General features: G+C 37.1%; 2 protein-coding genes across 2 annotated transcripts in view; both read right to left on the bottom strand.

Moving 5' to 3' along the window:
• Positions 1-74: 74 nt before the first annotated feature.
• BAG2 (BAG cochaperone 2) lies at positions 75-12,378 on the bottom strand. Its single transcript, XM_090282629.1, has 3 exons — positions 12,159-12,378; positions 4,300-4,409; positions 75-1,892 (listed from the first exon to the last, which is right to left on the bottom strand). Exons 1-3 carry the CDS (start codon positions 12,269-12,271, stop codon positions 1,480-1,482), a joined length of 636 nt encoding a protein of 211 aa, XP_090138755.1. The 5' UTR covers positions 12,272-12,378; the 3' UTR covers positions 75-1,479.
• A 2,874-nt stretch (positions 12,379-15,252) lies between these two features.
• Positions 15,253-26,528, bottom strand: part of ZNF451 (zinc finger protein 451) — a 68,795-nt gene continuing 57,519 nt past the window's right edge. The window contains exons 14-15 of the mRNA XM_090282627.1: positions 23,966-24,031; positions 15,253-16,400 (exon numbers count right to left, since the gene is read on the bottom strand). Coding sequence (XP_090138753.1) covers positions 16,354-16,400; positions 23,966-24,031 — 113 coding nt within the window. The 3' untranslated portion in view covers positions 15,253-16,353. The remainder of the gene's footprint in view (positions 16,401-23,965; positions 24,032-26,528) is intronic.

Genomic DNA, 26,528 nt, shown 5'->3' with positions numbered 1-26,528 from the left:
GATGTTTCCCATGAAATGGAAAGATTTCAATGAGGCGGACTTGGGGCTGGCAATCAAAGCAACTGTGAATGTCCTTAGATTATAATTGCTTTTAATGAAGAAAGACTGATTGGGCATTTTTGTCCAGAAAACAAAGCTCCATATTGTTTTCATTGATATGTACATATAAATATACATTGATATAAATAAATATGTAGATCTTAAACTTTTTCCAGTGTGAAAGAATACTTGTGCTCTAATAAAAACCAAGCTTGAAATATTTGTTTTGCAGTAGTATTTGGAAGAGTTGAGGGCTTTGTGCATCAATAACACTGATAACAAATAAAAGTATTCTATAGTTGCTTCACTTGTTACAGATAAAAAATAATCAATACACTAGTCAACCTTGTTAGCAAACAAAATGCAAACTGAAGGTGTTTCATTATCTCATGTTAGGAAAAAAATGCTCAAATGCTGGAAAGATTTCAGTGAAATGGCTACATTTTAATTATTGAAGACAGTATAAATTGATGTAATTACACACACAGAAAGAACCTTGGAAATATGTTAGGCCATGAAAATGTATATACCCTTTGACCCAGATGGGAATTTATACAAAGAAAATCAAAAACAGAAGAAGGAGAGAGATCTATGTACATAAATATGTTGCAGTAACAGCAACAAATGGGAAATAACCTAAGTGTCTAGTAAGGGGACTGGGTAAGTCAGAGGTATTTAAGTGGACAATTTAAACAGACTTGATAGCAGCATTTAAGTTTTTTTTTTTAAAGGCAAGTTAGAACATTGTACTTACATAATGATTAAAATTTTAGAGAAATGATGCATTTGGAAAAACATGAAGTGGCTATAGAGTTGTTCACAGTGGTAAAATCAGATGTGAATTTTCTCACATTTGTCATGTTTTCGTGTATATTGAGAAATACATTCATATGAGATGCATAAATCTTTAAGGTCAAAATAATTTGGCACATGTCTAAAAAAAACCTGCTGAATGAAAGGTTTTTACTGTGATCCCTTTTATCCCCATGACCACACTGCTTGGCTAACACTAGAGATGTGTAAGTGTGTGCTGCTCTGTGAAGAATTTCTAGTGAACAGGTGTCCCACATGCCCATGTGTCTCCACACCAGACAAGGCCCAGGAAAGAAGTGATTCTTTTCCCCCTAGCTGAGCACTTACTTCCCCATACATACGAAGTATTCATCCACAGAATTGTAAAATATATATATATACACACACATATATCTGGTGCTAGATCCTAGTACAAGAATTCAATCTAAAAACTTACAGGAAGTTAATTAAAATATTTCTACTTTTAAATGTTATTCACAAAACTGATGACCCTGGAATATTTTCATTATCTGAAACAACTTTCAGAATCAAATTAGTGGTTATGCCTAGCATAAAGTACTAGTTATCACTTAAAATAGTATTTTATCACTTTTACACTATTATTTGTAAGTGCTCTCAGGTTTGAAACTAATTAAACTTGCTTTCAGCATTTGGCTGCAGAGCCAGGGAACCAGGTCCTTTAGAATGCTCTAACAGCTTGATGGCCTTGTCAGAGTTTTCAATATTTCTAAGAAGAGTCTCTAATCGTCTCTTAATCTTCTTCTGGTCTTCAAGAGCACAGCCAATTACTATGGATTGAAACTTCTGATCAACTGGCCCAGGTGGCACCTCAGATGAGCACGCACTATACAGTGACATTAGGTGACTCCTGGCATTTCCCAAATCATCCAGAAACTTACTGACCACCTCATCAATAATCCTGGTGGCATGCTTTAGGGATTCTTGCTGCTGAGGGTTTCTAATCGTTTCCACTGAAACTTCAACAGTGAGGGTTCGTCCCATCAAACGGTTTGCAGTCAGATTTAATTCTTCTCTTTCTCCTAAACAAAAAAAGTTTGAACTATCAATCAATAAGAGACATAAACTTACTGACATTGAAGGGGTTCAGCACAGGCCTCCCCAAGATGTGCTACACTGGCATGTGAATTATTTTGAGCTGAAGGCAATTGAGAACCCAAGGGTTCATGAGAAACTCTTACCTCGACCTTAAAGAATTCAAATTAGGGTTCTTGCTCATAATGAGTTACCAGAGATAACTTTTATGACCTATCCACATGGCAAGGCAAACTTCCGTAACTGAATATCTGCTCTTCTTATCATCCCGCAAACACCCCTCCTCCCCTCTGAAGCACTAGGTGCCCCACCTCATTCCTTAGCTCACACTGTCACATATACCTCACTTGACCTTTCTGTCACTAAACCTCTCAGGTATGTGGGGTTCCCATATGTATGTATGTAATTAAATGGGGTTATTTTCCTGTTGTTAATCACTCTCATGTCAATTTAATTATAGACCAGACGAAAGACACTCTAAAGGTAGAGAAAAATTTCCTTCTCCCCCACAATGTATGGAACACTAATACATTCATTCGTTAAAATTATTTTCGTTGCTACTTCTTAACTGTAATTTTGCTACTGTTATGAATCATAATGTAAATATCTGATATGCAGGATGTATTTTCATTGTTACAAATTAAACATAATTAAAACATAGTGATTAATCACAAAAACAATATGTAATTATATATGTGTTTTCCAATGGTCTTAGGCGACCCCTGTGAAAGGGTCGTTCAACCCCCAAAGGGGTCATGACCCACAGATTGAGAACCACTGCTATAGTATATCACAGTAGTTGATGAAGTGTATTGGATTCTGGAGGGAGGCTGTGGAATACCCTTCTCTGAAAGTCTGTATATATGGAATACCAAGAGAACTTCACAAGTTGTCATGTTTGCGAAAGCTTGGGCAGGTGTGCATTTGTAACTGGGGTGGAGATCAAGTCTTAACACAGAGGGAACAGTGAGCATAACTAGGGTTTTATGCTGGTAGAACTGCAGAGATCAGATGTCCTGGATCTCTACATACGGATGTACATGTGGGAGAGAAAAAATAATTTTCACTCTAGCTTTCTGCGTTCTTGTCTGAGAATACCTGTACTAAAAGATAACAAGAAAAAACAGAAGTATATTAACATGTATACCTCACACATGCATGAGAAACTGAGTAATTCTCTGAGATGGCTCAACCACTACCTTGAACACCATCTTCAGCTGAAGACAAGATGCTGGGGAGGGAAGGAAGCCAGTTATGGGAGGTTACTGGGGAATGCAAAGGAAACAAGGGCAAGATTTAACTACAGCAGGTACCTACTCCATTGATTAGGGTTTCTGATGATTTACAGTCTTTGTCCTGGAACAGAGGGAGACATCCTTACAAATGGAAATTTACTTTATAAATGTAAATGTCTCTTACAGAAAAGGATAACTTCTCTGTTTTCAGAGCTTCTCTTGTGTCTGCAGTTTCTCAAAAATAAGCAGCTCAAACTAACCTTATGCCAAAGAGGCATATTTTGGGGTGGCATATTCTGCATGTTTATCAGAATATAATGCCCCAATTTGGGCTGAGAAGACAGCCTCGAAAGTGGAGAAAAGCTGGCCTCCAAGTGAGTCACTCCCAACCCCAGGCAAAATGAAGGTGGCCAGTGGTCCGAGTGTTGGCCAGCACAGAGACGCAATGATGGGAAAGGGACTCTGCCAGCATTTCATGATTTATATGAAAAAGTCAGCAATCCTCTATTTGTACTGTTCTGCAGCTTCCTTCCTAATTCGCTGATCTTTGGTCAGGATGGTGAAGAGACAGACTAGATCCTGGCTCCACTATGAACTTGGGTTAGGCTACACACCTACCGCCCCAGCTGCCTGGCTCTGGCTTGCCCTGTGAAGCGCCGCAGGAGCTGACTTAGGAAGTCCACTGCCAGGGAAAGAAAATCAGCAGTGACCTGCTCCTCCGTGGGTAGTCATGCTTTTCACAAGAAAAAGATAGCACATTCCGGTTTTATTGGGCCTATCATTTATTTTCTCCTCTTCCCCTCTCACCTTTTCCCTCTGCGTTTACATCTACATTCCAATAACTTCTATAGAACTGAAGTTACAGGGGAACCTCAGGTCCAATACTTGGCCTTATTGTTTGGGGCCAGCTTTTCTGTCAGAGGAGCTTGTAGGCATTTTTCTATCACTCCCAGCTGTGGGCTGGGCTGGGGGGCACAGTGCAACCAGGCCCTCTGGGTAAGTGGCTCTTGTTATCAACTGACAGCTGCAGCTGCTGCCTGCTGCACACACGGACCGCTGAAAGCCAGTGTCCCCAGTCAAGCGAAAACTGACACACGCTTGTCATAAACCCTGGAAAGGGGGTCAAAGACGAGCCCCCACATGTGGCAGCAGTTCTCACCGTCACTGATCTGCCTCATGTCCTGGCTGTTTTGGATGCTGTGGATCATTTCCAGGAGGATTTCTTTCTCTTGCTCAATAGCAGTTGCTGCTTCTCTTAAAGCTTCCACCCTGTATAAGTTGGGAAAATACAACAGTCAGTGTATGGAAGATTAGTTTTCCTCATCTTTCCATCATTCAACTCAAGTTCAAAGATTAGGAACACTTTTCATGACATCTTTATACATTTTTATTTTTTACTCTCATTTGCAAGAACAAATAGATACTTACTAAACAGAATGATTGCCCTGTAAGCAGGGAGGAAAATGGGAGTGGGGTAAGTGGATTAAAAAGAATAGAAAAATGAGAGTATCTATTTGTTCTTGCAAAATATGTATTTGTATATTCATATATTTTCAACTTACATCTCACTGTCTCTTTTTTCACTCAGCATCATTTTATTAAGAATCATCCAGGTTCCTCTCTGTACATTGAATCGGAAGCTTCTATTGCCCAAACTCCACCTGTATGTCCATCTGATTTTACCTCCACTAACACTCGCCTTTGTCCCTCAGCTATTCATCACTACAAATAACCCTTCAATGAATACATGCCCCCTGAGGGTCTATCCCAGGGCAGAACTGCTGAAGCCCCAGGTATGCGTTCCCTCAGTCCAACTCAGTACTAAGATTGCTTTCTAGAGCGGTTATACTACCAGGCCATACTCCTGGCAGCAAAGCCTAGGATAGGAACCCCTCTGTTCCCACAATGCTACCAATATTCAGCACTCTCCCATTTTGTAACGACCTATTGCCAGTCTACTAAGTAGAGTGAAATGTCCATACTCGATTTGCATTTATTTCATTAATAATTTCAGACATTGCTGTATCCTAGCCTGCTCACAGCCTTTGCCTATTTTTTTTTCTTTTTTTTTTTTTTTTGAAACAGGTGTTGCTGTCCTCTTGTTGATTTGCATCCTCAAGGTACTAATCCCTTGTTGGTTACAGACAACGCAATCATCTTCTCCCATTCTGCCATACTTGAACTTGGGGATACCTGTCACTGAACAGAGATCCTTATTTTGAAGCCATCAAATTTATCTCTTCCTAGTTTTATTTTGCCTAATGGTTTATGCTTTTGAAATTTTGCTTCAGGTTCTTCCCCATCCCTAGGCCATAAGATGCTCATCTACATTTCCTTCTATTAACTCTATCATTTTACCTTTATTGTATTTACATCTTAATCCATCTAAAGTCCACCCTTGCATATAGTTAGATGTTGTTTTATTTTTTCCTCCAATAGTGAACCATTTTCTCCAATATTACCCACCAAAAATCTATCTTTCCCCAATGATTTGTAGATGGTCTACCTCTGAAATCTCTATTCCATCTCTATTCCATTTGACTGTGCTTACATAAATACCCATTTTAAGAAATAGAGCTAGTCTTATAATATGCCTAAATAGTTGGTAGGAACAGCCCCCTAATCTTCTTTAAGGAAAACTTAGCTATTTAGACTTTTATCCTCCATATAAGCTCTAGAGTGAGTGTATTGGGGTTTTCAGAAAATTGGGGTAAATATGACATCTTTGTAATATTGTCATTCCATGCAAGAGCATGATATGTCTCCATTTATTTAGATCCTCTCCTATATATTCTATTAAGAGTTTGAAGTAGTCTTAATGGTAGACTTGTGTACTCTTGAGAGTTCTAGATACTTTGTGGATATTGTGGCTACTGTGAATAATATATTTTTAATAATATTTTCTAATTGGTTATTTCTGATTTGAGAAATGCTGTTTTTCTAGATTTATCTTGTAACTAGCAACCACTTAATTTGATGGTTTGTCTTTTGATTCTATTGGTTCTTCTAGATTGATGATCATAAAATGACAGTTTCTCTCTTCCTTTTCAATGCCATTAGCTCCTATTTTAGTACTGTATTAAACAGTGGTGGTAAGAGATGACATCTTTGCCTTCTCCCAAATTTAAAGGGAACGCCTCTGTAAGTTTCTGATATAGCGCTATGATCAAACTATAGAGGTACTACTTTCCCCATCTCCCCCAACTACACACACTCATGTACTTATTACTATACATATACCTGAATATACCCAGTCACTGAAGAACTAGGCTGTGGAATAATGAGAGCAAGGGAAAAAAAAATCCTGTATATTTAAAGTGCTTTGTTTCCAGGGCACCTTCTTGCTGTATATTATACCACAGCTAAATTAAGTTGCCAACTTTTCCAAAATAAACACTGACAGATACCCATCCCCAGTATTCAAACAGCCTTAGAAACACAAGATCACGGAAGATCTCATCCAGACTGCTGCCTTAAGGGGACACAGAAAGAACAATCTCACCAGTGTTTCAACACCTGTCCATTCCATATAAAGATACCCCCTCATCCCAACCACCCATATGCCTTTTCCCCAACAGTCACCCACCTGTTATACCCCAGAATAGCACGCCTAAGCAAAAAAAGTCACAGGGTCTCTTTATTCATCAAGATACTAAATATATGTTGGCCTTTGCATTTGTAATAGCCAGTAAAAGCAAAGAGCTGGTAGGAATCTTACTACATAACAACTCTGGCTAAAAGAACACAATAAAAAATAATAATTTATAAAATATGAATAATGCAGTATCAGGCTCTTTCTAGCACCACTCATTATGTACTTACACATTAACATTCTCACTGTCAGACAGATCACCTAGGGCCCAGAACACAAGACAGAGACTGAGTTGGAACCAATATGAAATATTTATGCTAAAAACACCAACCATGACCCTAGCATTTAAATGACACAGATGAACCATGTGATTGGCAAATGAGAAGATGCTGAGATTAACTTTTTTAACACTTGAGTTTGTATTCAAATGTAAGATGACAAAGAATTGAAAGTTTTCTAAAAAGAGAGGCTTCATTTACAACAAGTTACAATAATAAGTTCATGGTGTTAACAAAAATTGTTTAAAAGGAGACACTCTAGAAAAAATATAATCTGTCACATGAAGAAGTATATTTTCTCATTAAATGAGACCAAATATATAGGAAAATAGATGGGACATTTTTGGGGGTTTTATCCCCCATAAGGCAAGAAATTGATAGGACATTTTCCTTGTGAAAAACAGATTTCACCTTTTACAAAACTTCTTATATATGTTTTCAGGTACTAGCAGAGGTAAAATATCATTCTTCAGAACCAAGGTTTTTTGTTTTGTTTTGTTTTGTTTCTGGCATCCTTGACCTTTCATTTGCTATCTCCTGCCTGCAACATTCTTTATCCTTGACGCTTGTGTCTGCTGGTGATCCTTTGTCAAAAACCACTCCTATTCGCAGGAATTGTTTCTTTAACAACTTCCTGCTTCCTCTCCCTTGAGGCAATCGGTGCCTCCCTTGGCACTACTGTACCTATGGACTACATCGCATTTTTAATTTTTTATTTTAAAAAGCTGTACCTAGATCTCTACTTAGCTTGTTTAAGCAATATTTGTGCTGTTTATTAGTTATTGGTATTCTTTTTCTTTTTAATCCTCCCCTAAAGATACATTTTTTAATCGATTTTAGAGAGGAAGGGGGAGAGGCAAAGAGAGAGAAACATCAACTGATTATCTCCCAAATGTGTCCCGACTGGGAATTAAACCCATAATATTTTGGTATAGGGAACAACGTTCCAACTACCTGAGCCACCCAGCCAGGGCTACTGGTATTCTTATATCCAACTCCTATAATCTTTTGGTTTACCTTTCCATTAGCTCTAGACAATAGTTAGCCGATATATCTTCATATATCTCCTGTCCTCCACTCCATTATTTTCTTCTGGAACTCTGGTTAGACAAATGTTGGACCACCTCACTTTATCCTTCATGTTTTTTTAACATATCATTTGACAGCACTTTTCTTGGCGGAGAGGGGCAGTTCTGTTTTTACTAACAGATCCTGGAAGCGGCTACAAGTCCAAATTGGGAAGGAACTTCTCCTCACATCAAGGCTGGCCTGGGCTGTGCTTTTGGAAAGCTCTCTGCATGAAATCACAACTAAGCAGGCTTTAACCAAAAGGAATTGCAGTCAGAATATTCACATGAGCACAGAACTGAAATGCACTCATCTTCTGCTAGTGCTCATGTCTCAGGCACCTCACAACGCTCTGCAGCCTGGGTATCAAAAGACAAATTGTTGGGACACTTAGGAGACACAATAGCGACTTCACAGCCTGTGGCTGCTACTGTGTTGGCTTATCCAGTATCCAGTGGTCCCTGCAATGACTCTTCAGTCCAGCTCTTCAAACTCTGAGTAGTTATTGAAATTCTCCTTGCCTCAATTTTCCTCATCTGTGAAACGGGGATAATGAGATGGTGGTTGTGACTGAACAAAGTAAAGCAGGTAAAGAATTTAACACAGTGACTGGAAACATCAATTTAAAAAATATATACATGGGTTAATATGAGTAATGGGCCCAGAATCGGTTCTGGTAAACATTAGCTTCGTGATACTTATATACTTGCCATTATGAACTGGGGCTTACAAACAACAGGAAGTTTTGTTTTCATAAAAACAAGTGAAAATGGAAAGTGTTCCTATCATGGATTTATTTGAAAGAAATAATTTCTAAAACATGTTCTTAAAATCATAGTTCTGTCTGTCTCTTATTCAATACTCTTGTAGTATCAAAAGAATACCATAATGATCACTCATGTTTTAGGCAATGTAAGATTTTTAAAGGTTTTCCTGATCATAACCAAAATATTAAATTACATTTGCTATTGAGACACTGGTATAAAAACGGTGTCTAGTGTGAGGAGCTAGTCATGAGTAGCATGGCCTTAGGCAAGCCACTCAGTCCCTCTGGACCTCAGTTCCCGCATTTTGAAGAGAGATAATATCTGCCCTCCTAGTCACAAGACTGTGTAAGGTTCAAATGACAATGTTTATGAAAAATGCTCTTTTAAATTATAGGCTGTTACACAATATTAACCATGACGCCATCTTCTGTTATGACTTCTGGGACACTGGCACACCCCGAGAAACTTGAGGCAACTTCGGACAAATGATCGATATCACCCGCCTTCATTCGCCCAAACCTCCATTCCCCAGCTGCCACACGGCACACGTCTGATAAGAGGGAAAATGAACCACAATATGATTAGTTTGGGGAACTTTGTGAACAGCCGACCTCCCGTCCTGTCATTTTCCCCACGAGCCATGTACCATCCAGAGACTTCTAGGAGCCACTCGATACCTGGCACAGAGCGGGTGTTCAATAGTTACTGAAATAAACACCAATTTAAATGGAAGTTTCACCTCTTCCAGTAAAATCTTATATTCATTCTTACACTTCTCGCATTTTAAAATATGACACAGTAAGAGAACTAGTGATAAAGTATTAAGTTCTACAGCTAGTCTTCCTGGGTTAAGCCATGTGACCTTAGACAAGACATTTAACTTTTTAAGTTTCAATTTCCCATCAGGAGAATGGAGGTTAAGAACTTTCACAAAGGCACGGGACCTGGCACACAGTCAGGGTTCATTAAATGAATAAATATTAGCACATATTATTTATAAATATGACAAATTTAGCAAGGTGTTCTGAGCCACTATGAATGCAAAAATCAGACATCATTTAGAATTGGTAATGAAAACCAGGAGACAAAGGAATCACCTTTTTAGGAGGAGTCAAAAAAGAAAGGCTAGTGTCATGGTAAAATGTTAGAAACAAACAGGATTTCCTTAATGATTTGTAGAATGCTGTCCAGTATCTTAAAGCAGTTTAAACATCACACACATCAGCCAGTTCAACTGCCAGGTCCCAAAACAATTTGCATAATTCTGTTTTCAGTTTCATAAAAAAGAAGTTTCTACCATAATCTACAAAATTAGTATAGCTGAGAAACTGTAAGTGTAAGCTTCCATGTATGGACTCTACCTACTGCTCTATTAGTCATCCTTAATATAAAATTAAACTATTAGAGCAAAATTACATATATCAAGTTTTTGTTTAAAAAATTCACCTTCTAGGCATAATTCTAGTTTTTAACAGTGTAGTACTCTGTGACTTTGCCCATGTGGTTTCAAACAAACTTTAATGGATGAACATTCACATTTTTCTCTATTTTTACTAACTTCCTGAAACACTTCCTTAGTTTTCAGTCAATATTATTTTTTTAAAGAAACAAGTTTTACAAGTCTAAAATTATGAGAAAAGTCCTTACAATGAACAATTCAACACAGTCTTTCCTCCTCAGCTCAAGGGTTAATTAAGAAAGTTATAGGTTAGTCATTTGTACTCAGCAATCAGAATTCATTTTATAGTAATCAATATTAGAATATAATAACACTCAAAACCAGAGGCTTTCTTTTAGAGATGAGTATTTGGTTTATACCTACCATAAACGAGGCATTAATTCAAGTCTGAGGACAATAACTTAACTTGAAGGAGAGGGAAGGCCCTCATTCCTTTAAGGAAAATTCTTTCATTCTAATTAGGGGAGAGAGACCTCTGAAACGGCTGAGAACATTCCCTTCAAGTTCTAAAGACCTGGGGACATGAGTGAGTTACTTACTTACTGCTACACAAAAAGAAGTATTCTTCAGAGGGAGGTTAAGTATCTAAGGTCACTGATTATTACTTTTGCTCCACTTTCTCTGGGGGTTGATGTAAAAATGTTAATGTTAAAAGTAATGGAGAAGCACTGCTTTTCTCTTGTTCTATTTTTCGCATTCTCAGCAGAACCCCAGAAAGTGGTTTTGGCTCAAGTTTCTCTAACCGCTGCCATCCATGAGATCATTGTGGGTGGAGAATTTCTCATATTCTGACTTCTTTCTTGGGGTAGTGATAATGAATACCTCATTCCCTAAGATATACTGTGGTTATTAATGCACTGCCTTGGAAAATAGACACCTCTTCTTGTTCTGGGTATCAACCCAGGGAGATAATACAATGCTTAAAATTTCTGGCTCACATATTCCTTTGCTCACCCAGAATCTGGTGAAAATTATGGAAAAAAATTCTGTGTAGTTCCAGGCGATTGCAGGTGCCTTAATGAGATTTTCATTTAACTACACCTGCATACAATTTATACAATTTTAGTGACAAACGTTTACAGGAAGTACAATACATAAAAGTTTTCGCACACCATTAAATGAAGTATTTCCAAAGTTTAAGATGACTTATTTAAGAGTCCTATGCAAGCCTACCCCCTCGTTACTGAATAAAATGGTGATCAGTGAAGAGGGAAAAACTGTGACTATCTTATCCTTTCAGGCCAGTAACCAGCATTCTGAAGAAGGTGCCAGCACACGTCTTCTATGGAAGTAAGTAAACAATAAATACGAGACTAACAGAGGGCTGAATCCAGGACCAGGGGGAAATGGAAGCTGACGCGTCTTTATTCCACAAAGTACAAAGCTACCGGTCACCAAGCAGCCCCTCGTTTGTCCTTGCTATCGGATGGATTCCCGGATTTTTAAATTTTTGGCTCTTAAGTGTTTTGGAGCAAAGAAACTGATCATTCCCATCAGGGACTGGTCAACTGCTGCCTCTGTTCAAATTGCATGATAAATAATGAATAAAATTGAAAACATTTGGAAAGAAACCACACACCGGCCCCCAGAAGGTTCCAGAAGTTCTGTAGACCCAGAGTGTCACCGTGCCTAATCTCAAATGACGTCCCTTTCATCTTCTCTGAATTTTCTGCGGTCTGTTAAGGAGCACGTGGCTGCCAATCCGGCGCTGTCGGGTTGTGCTTAAATCAAATGCGTTTTCTCTCAGACGGGGAGAGGAAACACCACCCACAAACAAAACTGCACCCTGTCCGGGGAAGACAGCAGCGCCCCCGGCTGCAGCCCGCGCCCGCCCGCCGGCCGCTGCGCGCTCACCTGAGCTCCAGCTGGTCCAGGCTCTCCAGCAGGCGGCTGGAGCGGTCAGCCATGGAGGACGAGCGGCAGAAGCGGCCCTCGTTGGCTTTCGCGTTGATCTTCGCCTGAGCCATCGGAGCCTCTGAGGCGGGACGGCCAGGAGGTCACGGCCTCTCTGGCGGGGGCGGCGGCGGCGAGTGGAGAGCTCCGGCGGCCGCAGGCGTCCTCGTCACCGCGCGGGCTCCCGCCTCCCTCTGACGCCCGCGGGGGGCGGCCCGGAGGAGCTGGCTCCGCCGATGCCGCGTGGCCAAAGAAGGACAGGCGTGCCGCCCGCAGGCTCGGGGGCTCCGAGCTGGGGGAGCACCAAGGTGGCGGTGGCGGGAAGAGCCACGCTCCCCATTCTCATCGGACACTTCCTGGAGGGGCAGACGCACAAGGGGAGGCCCTAACGTGATCCGCGGATCCTTGCGCCCTCAGACCCTGGAACAACCAAACCGATACACAGAACGCCGTCACCCGACCCCCACCCCCAGGAGGCTCCCACACTCGGTGCAGGCCTAAAGTCACCAACTCCCCACACGCCTAGGGACCAAACGGTAGGCCGGGCTGTATCAGTGATGGCTTCGTCTCCCAGCGCCCATAAGTCACAGCAAAAACGAAAACGTCCAAGTCCATGGATACATGGAGAAAAGGTCCCTTTGGGGAACAGAAGGCATTCAAGTACAGCTGCTGGGCGGGGGTACCTGCCTGCCCTGCACTGCTACCACTTCCCTCGGATGAGAATGATGGCCTGGTATAAAAACCTACCCAACTTCTTCTTTCCAGCTGGAGGTAGGAAGCAAGGTGAACTGACTTCATTTCACCTAATGCAAGGATTTTTAATGAACTATTTCCTAGTAAAAAAATAATCCTTGTTGGAATTTGAATGAAAAAATTGGTTTAATTAAGGCCATTTCACACCCAATTTATGTAAATCTGTTAAGAATGAAAAGATGCAGTAAGTCACTAGGTCAGTTACTATAAAGATGGGTAAAAGGGAAGTAGGGCTGGGAGTTCAAAGATTTATCTACTTAAAACTTGTGATTCGCTCCCATCTCATTATAGCTATATGCTTCATATTGCAAGGATGAGAATGTACAGGGCACGTACAATGATAGGTAATAACAGCTTAAAGCTGAATCACAGCCTTTAATCTGACATCAAAGCCATTTAAATGCTTGAACAGAGATGAGGCCCTTAACACTGGTATCAATTCCCTCAGACCTCAATCTAAACACTAATGAACTGTTTTGATTACTTGACCTCATTAAATATAGTGTCATGACACAGATTTGGAATTCAAAGATATTCTGTGAATGGTTTAAGTCTATCAAGTACCTTTAGAATCATCCTAGATGCTCCACCTTGGGAATACATCCAAATTTGTCTCCCCAGCTTCACTGCCACCACCAGTTCTCACCTGGGTGATTCTGGAGTACCCTCCTGCCTGGTCTTCCTGCATCTACTCTTGCCTCTCGTGTATGTTCTCACTGCAGTAACTTCAGTGATCCTTCTACAATAAATAAGACAGCCCACACAACTTATTCTCAGAAACCTCCAATGGCTCCTCATTTGAATAAAAGCCAAGGTCCTTAGAAAGGCCTCAGGGACTTCGTCTATTACTCTCCTAACTCGTAATAGTCTTCTTGCTTTTCCATGGCTATGTCAAGCTGACTTCTAGACCTTTTCACCCTCCATATGGCACTTTTCCTCATACTATTTGCATGGCTCACTCCATGAACTTCTTCAGGTCTTTTCCCAAGTTCATCTAATCAGGATTCTTTCAGAGACCCCCCCCAAACCCCACACTATCTTTCCCTTCCTCATATTCCTTCATTACTTACATCACCATTGGATATACCTGCTTATTATCTAACACTATCCAACCTCCTCTCCTACAATGTGTGCTGCACAGAGTGGGCTTTGCTGTGCTCACTGTTATATAACTCAAGTGCTTAGAACAGTTGCTGCCACATGGAAAATATTCAATAAATACTTTGTGAGTGAACGAATAAACAAATGATAAAACAAAAAGATAAGCATCTTTATCAATGTTAGAAATCTTTACTTTGGTAACTGAGTAATCCAATAACTTTCTGTAATGTTATCCATTGATTACATCTCCCCCTTGTATCTAAATAAAATTCAAATTATAATTTTAAAATGATTTTAATTGCTTAAAAAGTAGAAATACAATCATTTTATAACTTTCTGTAATGTTATCCATTGATTATATCTTCCCCTTGTAACTTAATAAAATTCAAATTATAAAATAGTTTTTAAATGATTTTAATGCTTAACAAGTAGAAATACAAACATTACCTCAAATACTTTTAAGGGTCATAATGAAAAGCTTCAGTTAACTCTCTACCATATACAAAAACTTTTTTTTTAATCCTCACCTGAGGATATATTCATTGATTTTAAGGGGGGGGGGGGAGAGTGCGAGAGAGAGAGAGAGAGAGAGAGAGAGAGAGAAAGGAATCGATCTGAGTGAGAAACATCGATCAGTTGCCTCCCACATGCGCCCTGACTGGGGATTGAACCTGCAACCCAGGCCTGTGCTCCAACCAGGAACCGAACCCACAATCTCTTGGTGTATGGGACAATGCTCCAACCAAGCCACCTGGTCGAGGCCAAAAGCTTCTTAATGGAGCATCAATGTACATCACAGATGTGCAGCACCTCTGGCACAGAAGTGTAGTTTCCTCTTCCTCATATTTGTTTAATCACGCTTATTTCTGGAATGTCCTTTATGCTCTTCACTATTGTGCAAGCTCCTGCAGATGTCTATAAGGTCTGGCTCAGTGACTACCACCTAAGGCCTTGACCACTTTAACATACAAATTTAAAGCAAAAATGTGGTCATTTTAGAAAAATGACTGGTAAATTCTCAAGCTATAAGGTCTAGTTAAAAAAAAGGCAAGCAGGTGGAATAGACCTGATATCTTAAGAAATAAAAAACACAAATGGATTTCCAATGTGGACTGAAAATACTAATAAAAAAATACAACACAAAAATAGTTATGACCATTGGAAATGTGAATAAACACTAACATCTGGAAATGTGAAAAAAAAAAAAATACAGCAATGCTATTTCACACTAAAATATGTAATTGCAAAGAAAAAAAACCCCCAAAATTCTAGCCATGTTTCTTTTCTTAAAAAAAATTACAGAAAATTTCAGTTTGGTAAGCAATTACTTTTCAAAAATTGGGGAGATGACATTTCTGATCAAATAACATGAAGCATATACACAAAGATAGTATGACCAGTCCTTCTTACTCTGACTATACAATATTTTAAATTATTCACAATGGGGCCTCAACATTTAAAAATGAAAAATGTAATACCAAATGTGGAAAAGTGAAAAGGAATTTAATGATTATCTAAAATGAAGATACTTTCATATGGAATAAAAGTTTTAAAGGGTTAAGATTATTCCTGAGTAGACCTTGAACATTATTTTTTAAGATTATGTTTACACAAATATATAAAAAGGACTAATATTAAAAATAAGTTTAGCGATATGCAAATATTCTGACACAATTCCCTTTAAACAGTAGGTAATACAAGTCACATAAAAATCTAAGCTGGTAAAAAAATTGAGAAGGTTTCTTTTTAATTATTTCAAAGGAATTAGGGTGTTTTTATTCCAGCACTGTGCAGCTCTAATTAAAGCAGAAATACACATCTGAGTGAAACCCACAGAGAACACTGCTGGTAAAATTTTTATGTTTTTATGATCTGTTTCCATGTCTCTCTTCTAATAATAAGTGAAGATCTCAAAGGTTATTATATGCATATATTAGTGCCACATGAAAAGTAGAATTTACAGAAAAACTAATCTATGACAACTTTATTTATATTCATTTTGTCCCAAAAAAAATAAACTAGAATTATCTGTACGGTACAAATAAAGAAATAATGCTATTTGGGAAGCATATAAACAAGAGTCAAGAGCTTTTTCATTTTTTAAATTCTTTTAACCTAAATATATGAATTCCAAGTTAACTGGGGAACTGTTTATAAAATTTTGAACATGAGAAAGCATAAAAGCAGGTTTTCAAATACATCTGTACTAGTAGATTGATGGCCTCCTTTAGAAAACAAATTCAAGAATTCATTATCCTGAATATCTTCAAGGCTACTTGATGCTGTGTGGTAATATATTTAATTACATTTCCTCAAGGCTTCTTCTAATAGCTTCTTCTAATTCCACATCTGCATTAAAAAAACAGAGAATTTTAATATTTAGGGCAGAAAACTAATAAACATGTGCTTTATGTAAGTAAGTCCCATCTCAACTACATCTGTCTTTTCTTTAAAAAAAAATAAAATAAAAGATTTTATGTATTTATTTTTAGAGAGAGAGGAAGGGAAGTAAAAAGAGAGGGAAACATCAATACGAGCCTTGACCTGGGACTGAACCGGCAACTCAGGCATGTGCCCTAATTGTATGATATCAAACCGGCAACCTTTCCCTTTGTAGGGAGATGCCCAACGAAGACACAACAGTCAAGGCTACATCTGTCTTTTCAAGAAGTAAACAAAAATCAAAATAGAGAGACTCTGTATAACAACTTGGGAGTTTCTCCATAAAATCTGAATATTTCAAAATATGAGAATCTGGATATAACCTCAAACTGAGTTATAACATATATGAACTTAATATGTTAAGGAACTTTCAGGTTATTTCCATTTAGGGATGAAGAAAGTCAATAATCTGCCTGAATCACTGATAGGTAATCACTGAATTTATCATTAAAAAATCTATGCACTTATTAATTCCAAAAAGACTTGAGGTAATGCATATAAGACAAAACAGAAGTAGGCAAAACCACGAAATGGTAAAATCTCACAGGCTATTAAAATTTTAGTTTTAAGCTTTCTAGAATATAAGGCAAAGAATGAAACTCATGACTATATCTGTCTACTGAAAAGCCTGTATTATATACACATATGCACTCATTTAACAAATATTTATTAAATGTACAGAAATACAATAGCAAACAAGAGACATTCTTGGGTTCAGAGGTCTCCCCATTTCCTCCCTCAGATTGATGCAAAAGCCCAGGATGGTGGAATTAGGTGTCAATTTTGTGGCTTACACTAGCTTTTCACACCAAGCTTATCTCATCCCATCTTATCTACGGTCTCTCAAAGCTGCCTGTCATTTAAAATACTTCAAACTGGTATATACTGTGTGTTAAGTTAAACCTAGATTCTAGGTCAGTAGGTTGCCCTCAGATGAATTCAGAGGGATGAACAAGTACAAAGAAAAGCCAAGATGCTCTCAGCAAAGAAGAATTAAAATCACAAGATTTGTAAAGATATGAAAACTCATTATGAAGTTACAGTAATTAAGAGTGTAGCACTAGTGCATGATTAGATGAACAGACCAAAGGAACAGCACAGACATCTCAGAAACAGTTCCCATGCCTACATGGAAAGTTAATTTATGACACAGGTGGCACTGCAGAATGGTGGAAAAAGATAGTCTTTTTTTAATTAATAAATGGTGGTAGGTCAAAAAACATGGAGAAAAGTGGTAACTGGGAATGTATTAAAATTACTTTTATATACCAAAAGACAACGATAAATTAAGAAAAGAAAAAAAAAGGCAAAACATAGAAGAGGAGAAAATATATACAATACATGGAACTTGAACCCAGGAAGAACTGAGAGATTTTAAATCTAGAAAAATAAATAAAAAGATAATCTCAAAGAAAACTGTCAAGAAGTTTGAAAAAGTACTGACAAAATACTATGTCAAAATGGTCGTTAAATATTACCCATCAGAAAAAACATAAATTAGAACCACAAAGAAATACCACTGCATACACATCAATAACTAAAATTTAAAAGACTAAATAATTTCAAAGATTATTGAAAATATGGATCAACGGGAACTCATATACACTTCTGAAATGAATGAAATTCTAACTACGTTAGAAACAGGCAACTTCTAGGTATATATTCCCGGAAATGTGGACATATGTGCACCAAGAGACATGTATAAGAATGTTCAGAAAAGTATTATTTGTAATATCCAGAAGAACAAACCAAATGACTATAAATAATAAGTGAATTGTGACATATACATAAAATAGATTATACAGGTTTTAGAAATTAATAAGTCAAAACTATATGCTAAAATCTCGATGAATCTATAAAACACTGTTGGCTAAAAGTATCCAAACTCAAAAGAATATAGACTGTGCCTGTGCTATTTAATATATGGACATAGTCAATAGAAACTAACCCCCAAGATAATCAAGCTGTTGGAATTAGCAGAAAAGGGTTTTCCAAAGTTATATTTTCAAAGATTCAAGGATATATGGATAGGAAATCTCATCGGAAAAATAAAAGCTATTAAAAACCCCACACACAACTAAATAAAAATTCTAGAACTGAGAAATACAAGATTTAAAATGGATAATTCACTAGGTGAGTTTAATAACTGGAGGCAGCAGAAAAAAAAGGATCAATAAACTTGAAGATTGAAATTATGCAAAATGAAGGGAGAAAAAAGAAGAAAATAAACAATGTGTACTTAAGCTGCCTAACACATACGCAACTGGAGTTCCAAAAGAAAAGACAGAAAATGAGGCATAGGTAAATAAGAAAAAATTACGATTTCCAGTAAAGATGGCGGCATAGGTAAATAAGGCTCACCTCTTCGCACAACCGCATCAAAATTACAACTAAAATGTAGAACAACCATCACTCAAGAACCATCAGAAATCAAGTTCAATGGAAGTCTGACAACTACAGAATTAAAGAAACAACATCCATCCAGACGGGTAGGAGAGGCTGAGACATGGAACAGGCTAGTCCACATCCATGTGTGGTGGATAAGAATTCAGGAAGGATATCTCAGGAGCAAGAAGTCTCAGACACACACCAGGCTTCCAGGGTTCCAGTGCCTGGAAGATAAGACCCCATAACTTCCAGCTGCAAAAACCAGCTGGAATTGAGTTGGTGGAAGAAACTTCTGGAGTCCCAAGCAGTTTCTCTTACAGAACCCACACACGGATTAACTCGGACTCACAAGCTAAAGGAACAGAGGCTTTAGTGATGAGACATGACAAGGAAGACTTTTTGCAAAAACGGTTGGGAAAAGAAACTACACAGACAATTGCAGTCTTCAATAATCAAGAACAGCAAACTCAGTAAGAGACAGAATCTGAGTACCAGAAGTACTACATTGTATTATCTGCATATCTAATTTTCAACAACAAAAACAGAAAGAATACAAAGGAATGAGAAAGCATGGCCCATTTAAAGAGGAAAAAAAAATTTAAACTGTCCCTAAGGACACCTAGACATTGGACTTACTACACAGAAACTTTAAACCAACTATCTTAAATATGTTCTAATAAGTAAACCATGGACAAAGGAAACCAGAAAAACAAAGTATAAACAAAATGAGAATATCAATAAAGAGAGAAATTGTGAAAGGCCACCTAACAGAAATTCTGGAGCTAAAAAGTACAACTAAAATGAAAAATTCATTACAAGAGTCTAAAAAATTTAAGCAGGGAAAATAAAAGAAACAGCAAACTTGAAAATTTAAAATAATTAGTCTGGTTTGATGAACAGAGAGAAAAATGATGGAAAGTAAGCAGAGCCTAAGGGACTTCTGAAGTGACATAAAATAGATGAAGATACACATTACCAGAGTCCCTGAGGGGGAAGAAAGAATATCTGAAAAACATAATGGCCAGAAATGTCCCAAACTTGATGAAAGATATAAATCTATACATCTAAGAAGCTCAACAAACTCCAAGCAGGAGAAAATCAGAGATCCATACTGAGACACACTATAGTCAAACTGTCAAAAGCAAAAAACAACAGAAGCAGCAAGAGAGAATCAATTTCTCAAATATAAGACATCCTCGATAAGACTAATAGCTATTTCTCATCAAAAACCATGGAGGCCAGAAGACAGTGAAGACAACATATTTAAAGTGCTGAAAGAAAAGAAAAATGTCTATATCCAGCAACACTATTCTTGAAAAATGAAGGAAAATTAAGACAATCCCAGACAATCAAAATCTAAGGGAGTTTACTACTAGTAGACCTGTCCTAAAAAAACAACACTAAGGGGAATCTTTCAGGTTGAAACAAAAGGACATTAGACAGTAACTCGAAGCTGTATGAAGAAATAAAAAACACTTGTGGGAAGTAGGTCTTTGTTTTTCTTTTCCATGACTAAGTCTATGTTTCTCTTATGCTCCTTTGTCTCTGCTTCATTCCATTCTCCTTGAAAGAGAGGTAATTATGGCAATAAGAAAGAATCAAGTCATAGGAGTTAGAAGGCCTATATACAAATCATGTTCCAACCATTTTGAGGCTGTGACTCTGAAGGCAAATTATTGAAATACTTAAATGTTTAGAGCAGCGATTTTCAACTGGTATGCTGCAAGAATTTTAAAAATATGCAATGCCTGACTATTTAATCAGGTGCACTGACCTCTTTTCCCATAGACTATCAAATAAAAAAATGACAACAGTCAACACAATAGCTGCTTGATATGAATGAATCAAAATTATACCTACTTTTTTTTCTTGTCAGATCAGCAAAGTGTGTATTTTTTTGGTGTCCCACAGGATTTTAGTAATTAGTTTAGGTTGAAACTGCTGGGTTAGAGGACTATTTTTATTAAAATGGAGACAATATTCTGGCTTTCACAAGTTGTTAAGATTGAGAGCAGTTTATAAACATTAACTGAATTAAAAAATGAACACAACTAGTCTCTTACCCTTTCTTTGGTCTTTAAACTGGTCACCATATAGTTTTACTGTTAATGTTACATTATAATATTAATGATTATGTTGATAACTACTATTAATTGAAGGAACTCTAAGGCAAACTGCTGATATTTACAGAGAGATTTTGTATTGGCAACCATCCACATAACATTGTATGCTTTCTTTAGTGATTTGAGCCAGAACACCTCTGTTAAGCAGGCATACCTATAGGGCAGACCTCAGATGCAGGTAACAGTGAGTAATGATGATAATAAAAATGATCAAAAATCACAATTACTGCAGCAGCAACCAATATGTGCCAGGTTCTTCTAGTATAGTAGGTATACCAGTATTTCCATTTTTAAAATAAGGAAACTAACATACACTGAAATTTAAGTGACTTGCCCAATATTACAATACATAACTTATAAGTGGCAGAGGTAAGTTTTAACCTAGACAGTCCAAATCCAAAGTCTTTACTCTTTCCCAAAACACTATTTGGCCTCTTTTTCTCATCTGGTATACAAAACAGGTTATGTAGGATCTTTATGATTCGCTTGGATAGTCAGAGACTGATATTGGTCTATAGAGAACAACGAAGAATATGACAAATGATGGCAGGGGGCAGATACGGGAAATGGGAGATGGGGATAATAAGGAAATCTACCTTTCCTCAAGCCACATGCAAATTTATCCTGATTTCTACCACCATTTGTCAGACATTTACAGTGTTGTGTTGGAAACAATAGGAGGAGAAACATGAGAAGTTATTTAAACTTTTTTGAGTTTTGTTATCAGTTTGAGTTAGATATTACTTTGCTTTCATGGCACAGGATCAACAAAATCACCAACCAAATGGCCTCTGCCTTAATTTCCCTATCCAATTACAAAAAGATGGGTCTGGTAGCTCTAACATGTTTTAAAGTTTGTTATAAGCTTATTTATTCAATAAGCAATCATTTACTGCCAAACACTGTATCAGGTGCTGTTAATCTAAAGATAAATAAAACATGATCCTACCCTTTGAGGAGCTCGTAGTTCAATGGTGATGAGAGACACACACAAAAAATGTTTTTAAAAGCCACTTGGTATAGTACATAGGGAGTCTAGAGGAGGCAGGAATTAGCTCTCTCTAAAGATGGAAAAGCTAGGAGAGGCACTGAACATACAAAATTACCTACAAAAATAGCAATTATATATGATTCAAACTAAGAGATGATATTTGAATTAGTTCTTGTTGGGTGAAAGGGAAGAGTGAAAGAAAGGGCATTAGAGGAAAGTGCAGGGGAGACCAGATTCCTTAACTTACATGGAACACTGTGTGCTTCTCACTTTGATTATACATTAAAAAAAAAAAAAAGTATATATATATATATTTATATACACACACACACACACACACACAAAATCAGGAAATGAAAGACAATGCGCACATAACAACACCCTTCGACTTTTCTTAAGAGTTAAAGCATTACGTCCATACCTCATGACAACTACTTAAAAGTTTAAAGTACTTTCTCTTTCACCCTTAACACTCTTTTTCTGAACTAAAGAATCACAAAAATATAAAACCTCTCCAAATCTCCAAACCATAAAATTCATTACCAAGATAATAAATAAAATGCTAGAAATTCTGATACACATTCAATATATACATCTCAGATTTTCTGAGCTAGCTAGGAGCCCACAAAACTGCAAAGGCTCTCCAAGTGTGGTTATTTAAAAGCTGTAATTTTGTCTGGCATTTTCCATGGGATTAGTCATGGGTGGCAAATAAAGGATGCAAAGTCTGAACTACTTAGATGCCCAATGGTGTTTACCTTTTAGTGGTGCTGATAAACAACTTAGCTGGCAGTTTTCATTTAAAACTCATAAAAGTTCTTTCATTTGTTAAACTCATCATTATGTGGCTGCTAAGCACTGAGTTAGACCTTGAAAGACCATGTTGGTGAAGACAACTGGTCAAAAAGCTTGCTTCCAATTAGGTTGTAGATTTACTGGCAACTTCGTTTAACCAGTGAATTCTGGACATAAGAATTAAATGGATGAATCAATTCCACTGCCAGACTCAAATTCCCAAACACCAAATCGTATAAAGTTCTAGTAAGCTCTTAGTCAAACTAATTCCATTATATGAGACGTCAAACAAATACACAGAAAACAAATCAGTTAAGCCATCCCATTGGTGCTTGTTTAGCCCCATTTCCCTCCTTACTTTCTATTCTCCACATTCTCACTCTTAACTGCTGTCCTTTATGGCAAAGATGCCAATGTTACAGTTTCAACTTCTTCAGTGAAGCTTAAAGTGTTTTCTAAAATAAGCTGTTTCATTTTTTCCCCTGTGGTTATTTAAAAGTAGCATTTTATGAAAAAACCAAAGTACAAAAATGGGAATATGACACAACGAAGTAGTGGTACAGTCAGTAAGTTATTTGTTGTAAAGTAACACAAAAATTTCTCTTTAACCTATGGAAGGATGTAGGGAAAAAATTTTAATTTGTAGAAACAGCCCATTAATATTTGGATATAAGTGCTTGCTTCCATATTTCTTCTGCATAACATTTAATATTCTTAATACTCAAAATAAGTAAAAATTAAAAAATCAAAATCTTCTCCTAGCCCAAGGGTTAGCAAACTTTCTGTGCAAAGGGTCAGAAAATAATTATTTTAGGGTTGGGGGCGGGGGGATAATTACACTGTTTGTGTCACAACTACCCAACCTTGCTTTTGTAATGTAAAAGCAACAGCACAGTCAATACTTAAACAAGAGTGTGTTCTAACAAAACCTACTTACAAAACCCGGTAGTGGGCTGGATTTGGGCCAAGGGCTATACTTGGTTGATTCTTGTTCTAGCCTAATTTAGTATTATCTCTAAATCACCTTACATGAGAAAATGCAAACTATCATTTGAACAAGGAAACAACTATTATATTTTTAACCTCAGGGTAGAAGGAAGTAGGGGAGATGAACAGGTGAGAGGGGGGGAAAAAAAACAAGATATAATCAAGTAGGGAAAGAATTAATTATTTACCTTCTGTGGATCTGAATTCTTCTATTGGAGTACTTTTTATACCCAGGTTGTCATCAATGTCACATTCTGTAAGGCAAAATAAATAAATGCAAATGTATTTATGAAGAAGCTATTGTGCCATAATTTATGCATTCTCGAATAACATCATCAATGACATCTCCTGTACCTAGGTTTAGTGATTATAATTCATTAGAGTATACCACTTTCCTTTAGGTTTGTATTTTTTATCTTTTTTAAAACATTATCAAATTACATTACTTAAATCAAGAATAAAATAAAAACTAACGAAACAGGCAATTCAATTTTAGTTCTATATTCAAAAATATTATTTGAAAAAGTTCTTTTAACATAACTGTTGAGAAAATAGAAAATTCTAGTATTTAAGAAAACTAAATTTTAAAAAGCTAGTATGTTTATTTGGACCTAGCAAATAAATTCCACAATTTCACTTGAATAAAATCAGCTTAAAATTTTGGTTCCAGATAAAATTCTCCTATATCTTAAAAATCTCATGCATTCATCTCTAAAGAGACCACGGGATTAAATTAACAATGCCTCTGCATGGCATTTACCCAATGTCTTATGTGCTTTCTAATCAGAGACCCAAACCTTTATAAAAATGACATGACTGACCAAGTACTGCAAAAGTCACTTAAAATTTGAACCATGGTCTTATCAATGACCTAATATTTGACTTTTTGGATTATTGCTTTAACTACAATTTATATACATACAGAAACATACATATATACACACAGAGATGGCGGGCAAAAGTAGGTTTATAGTTACAAGTATGCAAAACAGAGTTCACCCTTATTTATTAATTACCATATTATTTTATATACAAACAACTGTAAACCTACTTTTGCCCCTGTACAGAGCTCAGAGTGACTGAATCAGTGTTTAAATAACTAAATACAAGTTAAATGGACAGATTCGCTTCTCTGGAAATATGTAAAAACATAAAATATACATTTAAAAATTAAAAGATATAAAACTTAAAAAAAATTAAAGATGTATAATTTTTATAAAAATCACTACACATCACTTACATTCTTTTGGAGCAAAAATTTGTTCTTACAAGTTATTTTTTGCCATTCTAGCAAAAATACTATTGCTTTTCCTCTGTTTTCTATATCTGCTACTTCAAGTATTTCAAGCAATGCTTTAGGAAAATAAAAATTACAGTTTGAAGAACAAATTAAGTCTTAAAACATTAGGTAGAAAGATAAAATACCCAAGCATTCTGTTATAATTCAAAGTCAAGGCCAGTCTTAGCTGGCCTAAACAACTCATTACTGACAGACATTGCAGTATACTAAGCTCCATAAAAACAGCATGCTGTGGGGCAAGTGAGAGCCAGATCAACACTAGGCAACTCTGTGTTTGCTGAGGAAAAAGTAAACGTGGGCAAAGGAGATCCTATGAAGCCCAAAGGCAAAACATGATCATAGACTTCCTCTATGCAGACTTGCCAGGAGGACCACAAGAAGCACCCAGAGGCCTGAGTCAACTTCTGAGTTTTCTATTAAGTGCTCAGAGAGGTGGAAGACAATGTCTACTAAAGAGAAAGGAAAAACTGAAGACATGGCAAAAGTGGACAAGGCCTGTTAAGAAACAGAAATGAAAACTTACATCCCTCCTAAAGGGGAAATTAAAAAGTTCAAGGATCCCAATGTACCCAAGGGGCCTCCTTCAGCCTTCTTCTTGTTTTGAGTATTGCCCAAAAATCAAAGAGCATCCTAGTCTATCCACTGGTGATGCTGCAAAGAAGCTGGGAGAGATGTGGAGTCACAGTGCTGCAGGGGACAGGCAGCCTGATGACAAGAAGGCAGGTGAGCTGAAAGAGAAATAAGGAAAGGAGACTGCTGCACACTGAGCTAAAGGAAAGCCTGATGCAGCAAGGAAGGAAATTGTCAAAGCTGAAAAAAAGCAAGGGAATAAAAAGGAAGAGGTAGAAGACAAGGAAGGTGAAGCAGAGTAAGATGAAGATGAAGATGGATAAGTTGGTTCTAGCGCAGTTTTTTTCTTATCTATAAAGCATTTTACCTTCCTGTATACAACTCACTCATTTTAAAGAAAAAACTGAAATGTTAAGACTGTGTACAATTTGCTTTTAAACTGTAGTGTCTTTTTTTGTAGTTAACACACTACCGAATGTATCTCTAGATAGCCCTGTCCTGGTGGTATTTTCAATAGCCATTAACCTTGCTTGGTGCGGTATGGAGGCTGTAAATTGGAATGGAAATTTAAAGCAGGTTCTTGTCTGTGCACAGCACAAATTAGTTATATATTACTTTTATCATCTTCAGTTGTCTGATGTAGTTTACATGAAATAATTGTTGTTCTGTTAACTGAATACCACTCTTTAATTGCAAAAGAATTTAAAAAGCTGCAGTTGTATTGCTGACATTCTGAATGCTTCTAAATAAATACAATTTTTAATTAAAAAATTCATCATTGCAAAACTGTAGGTTCGAATTATGAGGATTAACCTGACACTAGGTTGCAAAAATTAAAAATGGTTTCCTTTGCTTCCATCAGTTCCCCTCGTAGTACAGAA

Source organism: Furipterus horrens, unplaced genomic scaffold, assembly GCF_987537825.1.
Source record: "Furipterus horrens unplaced genomic scaffold, mFurHor1.1.pri manual_scaffold_6, whole genome shotgun sequence".
Taxonomy (NCBI): domain Eukaryota; kingdom Metazoa; phylum Chordata; class Mammalia; order Chiroptera; family Furipteridae; genus Furipterus; species Furipterus horrens.
This window is presented reverse-complemented; position numbering and strand designations above follow the sequence as displayed.

Bases quoted from the DNA above. Each gene is read 5' to 3' on its own strand.
- BAG2 (XM_090282629.1), bottom strand. From the start codon at position 12,271: ATGGCTCAGGCGAAGATCAACGCGAAAGCCAACGAGGGCCGCTTCTGC. The intron at 4,410-12,158 runs GTGAGCGCGCAG...CAACTTATACAG, and splicing joins CTGGACCAGCTGGAGCTCAG to GGTGGAAGCTTTAAGAGAAG. The intron at 1,893-4,299 runs GTGAGAACTGCT...TTTTTTGTTTAG, and splicing joins CATGAGGCAGATCAGTGACG to GAGAAAGAGAAGAATTAAAT.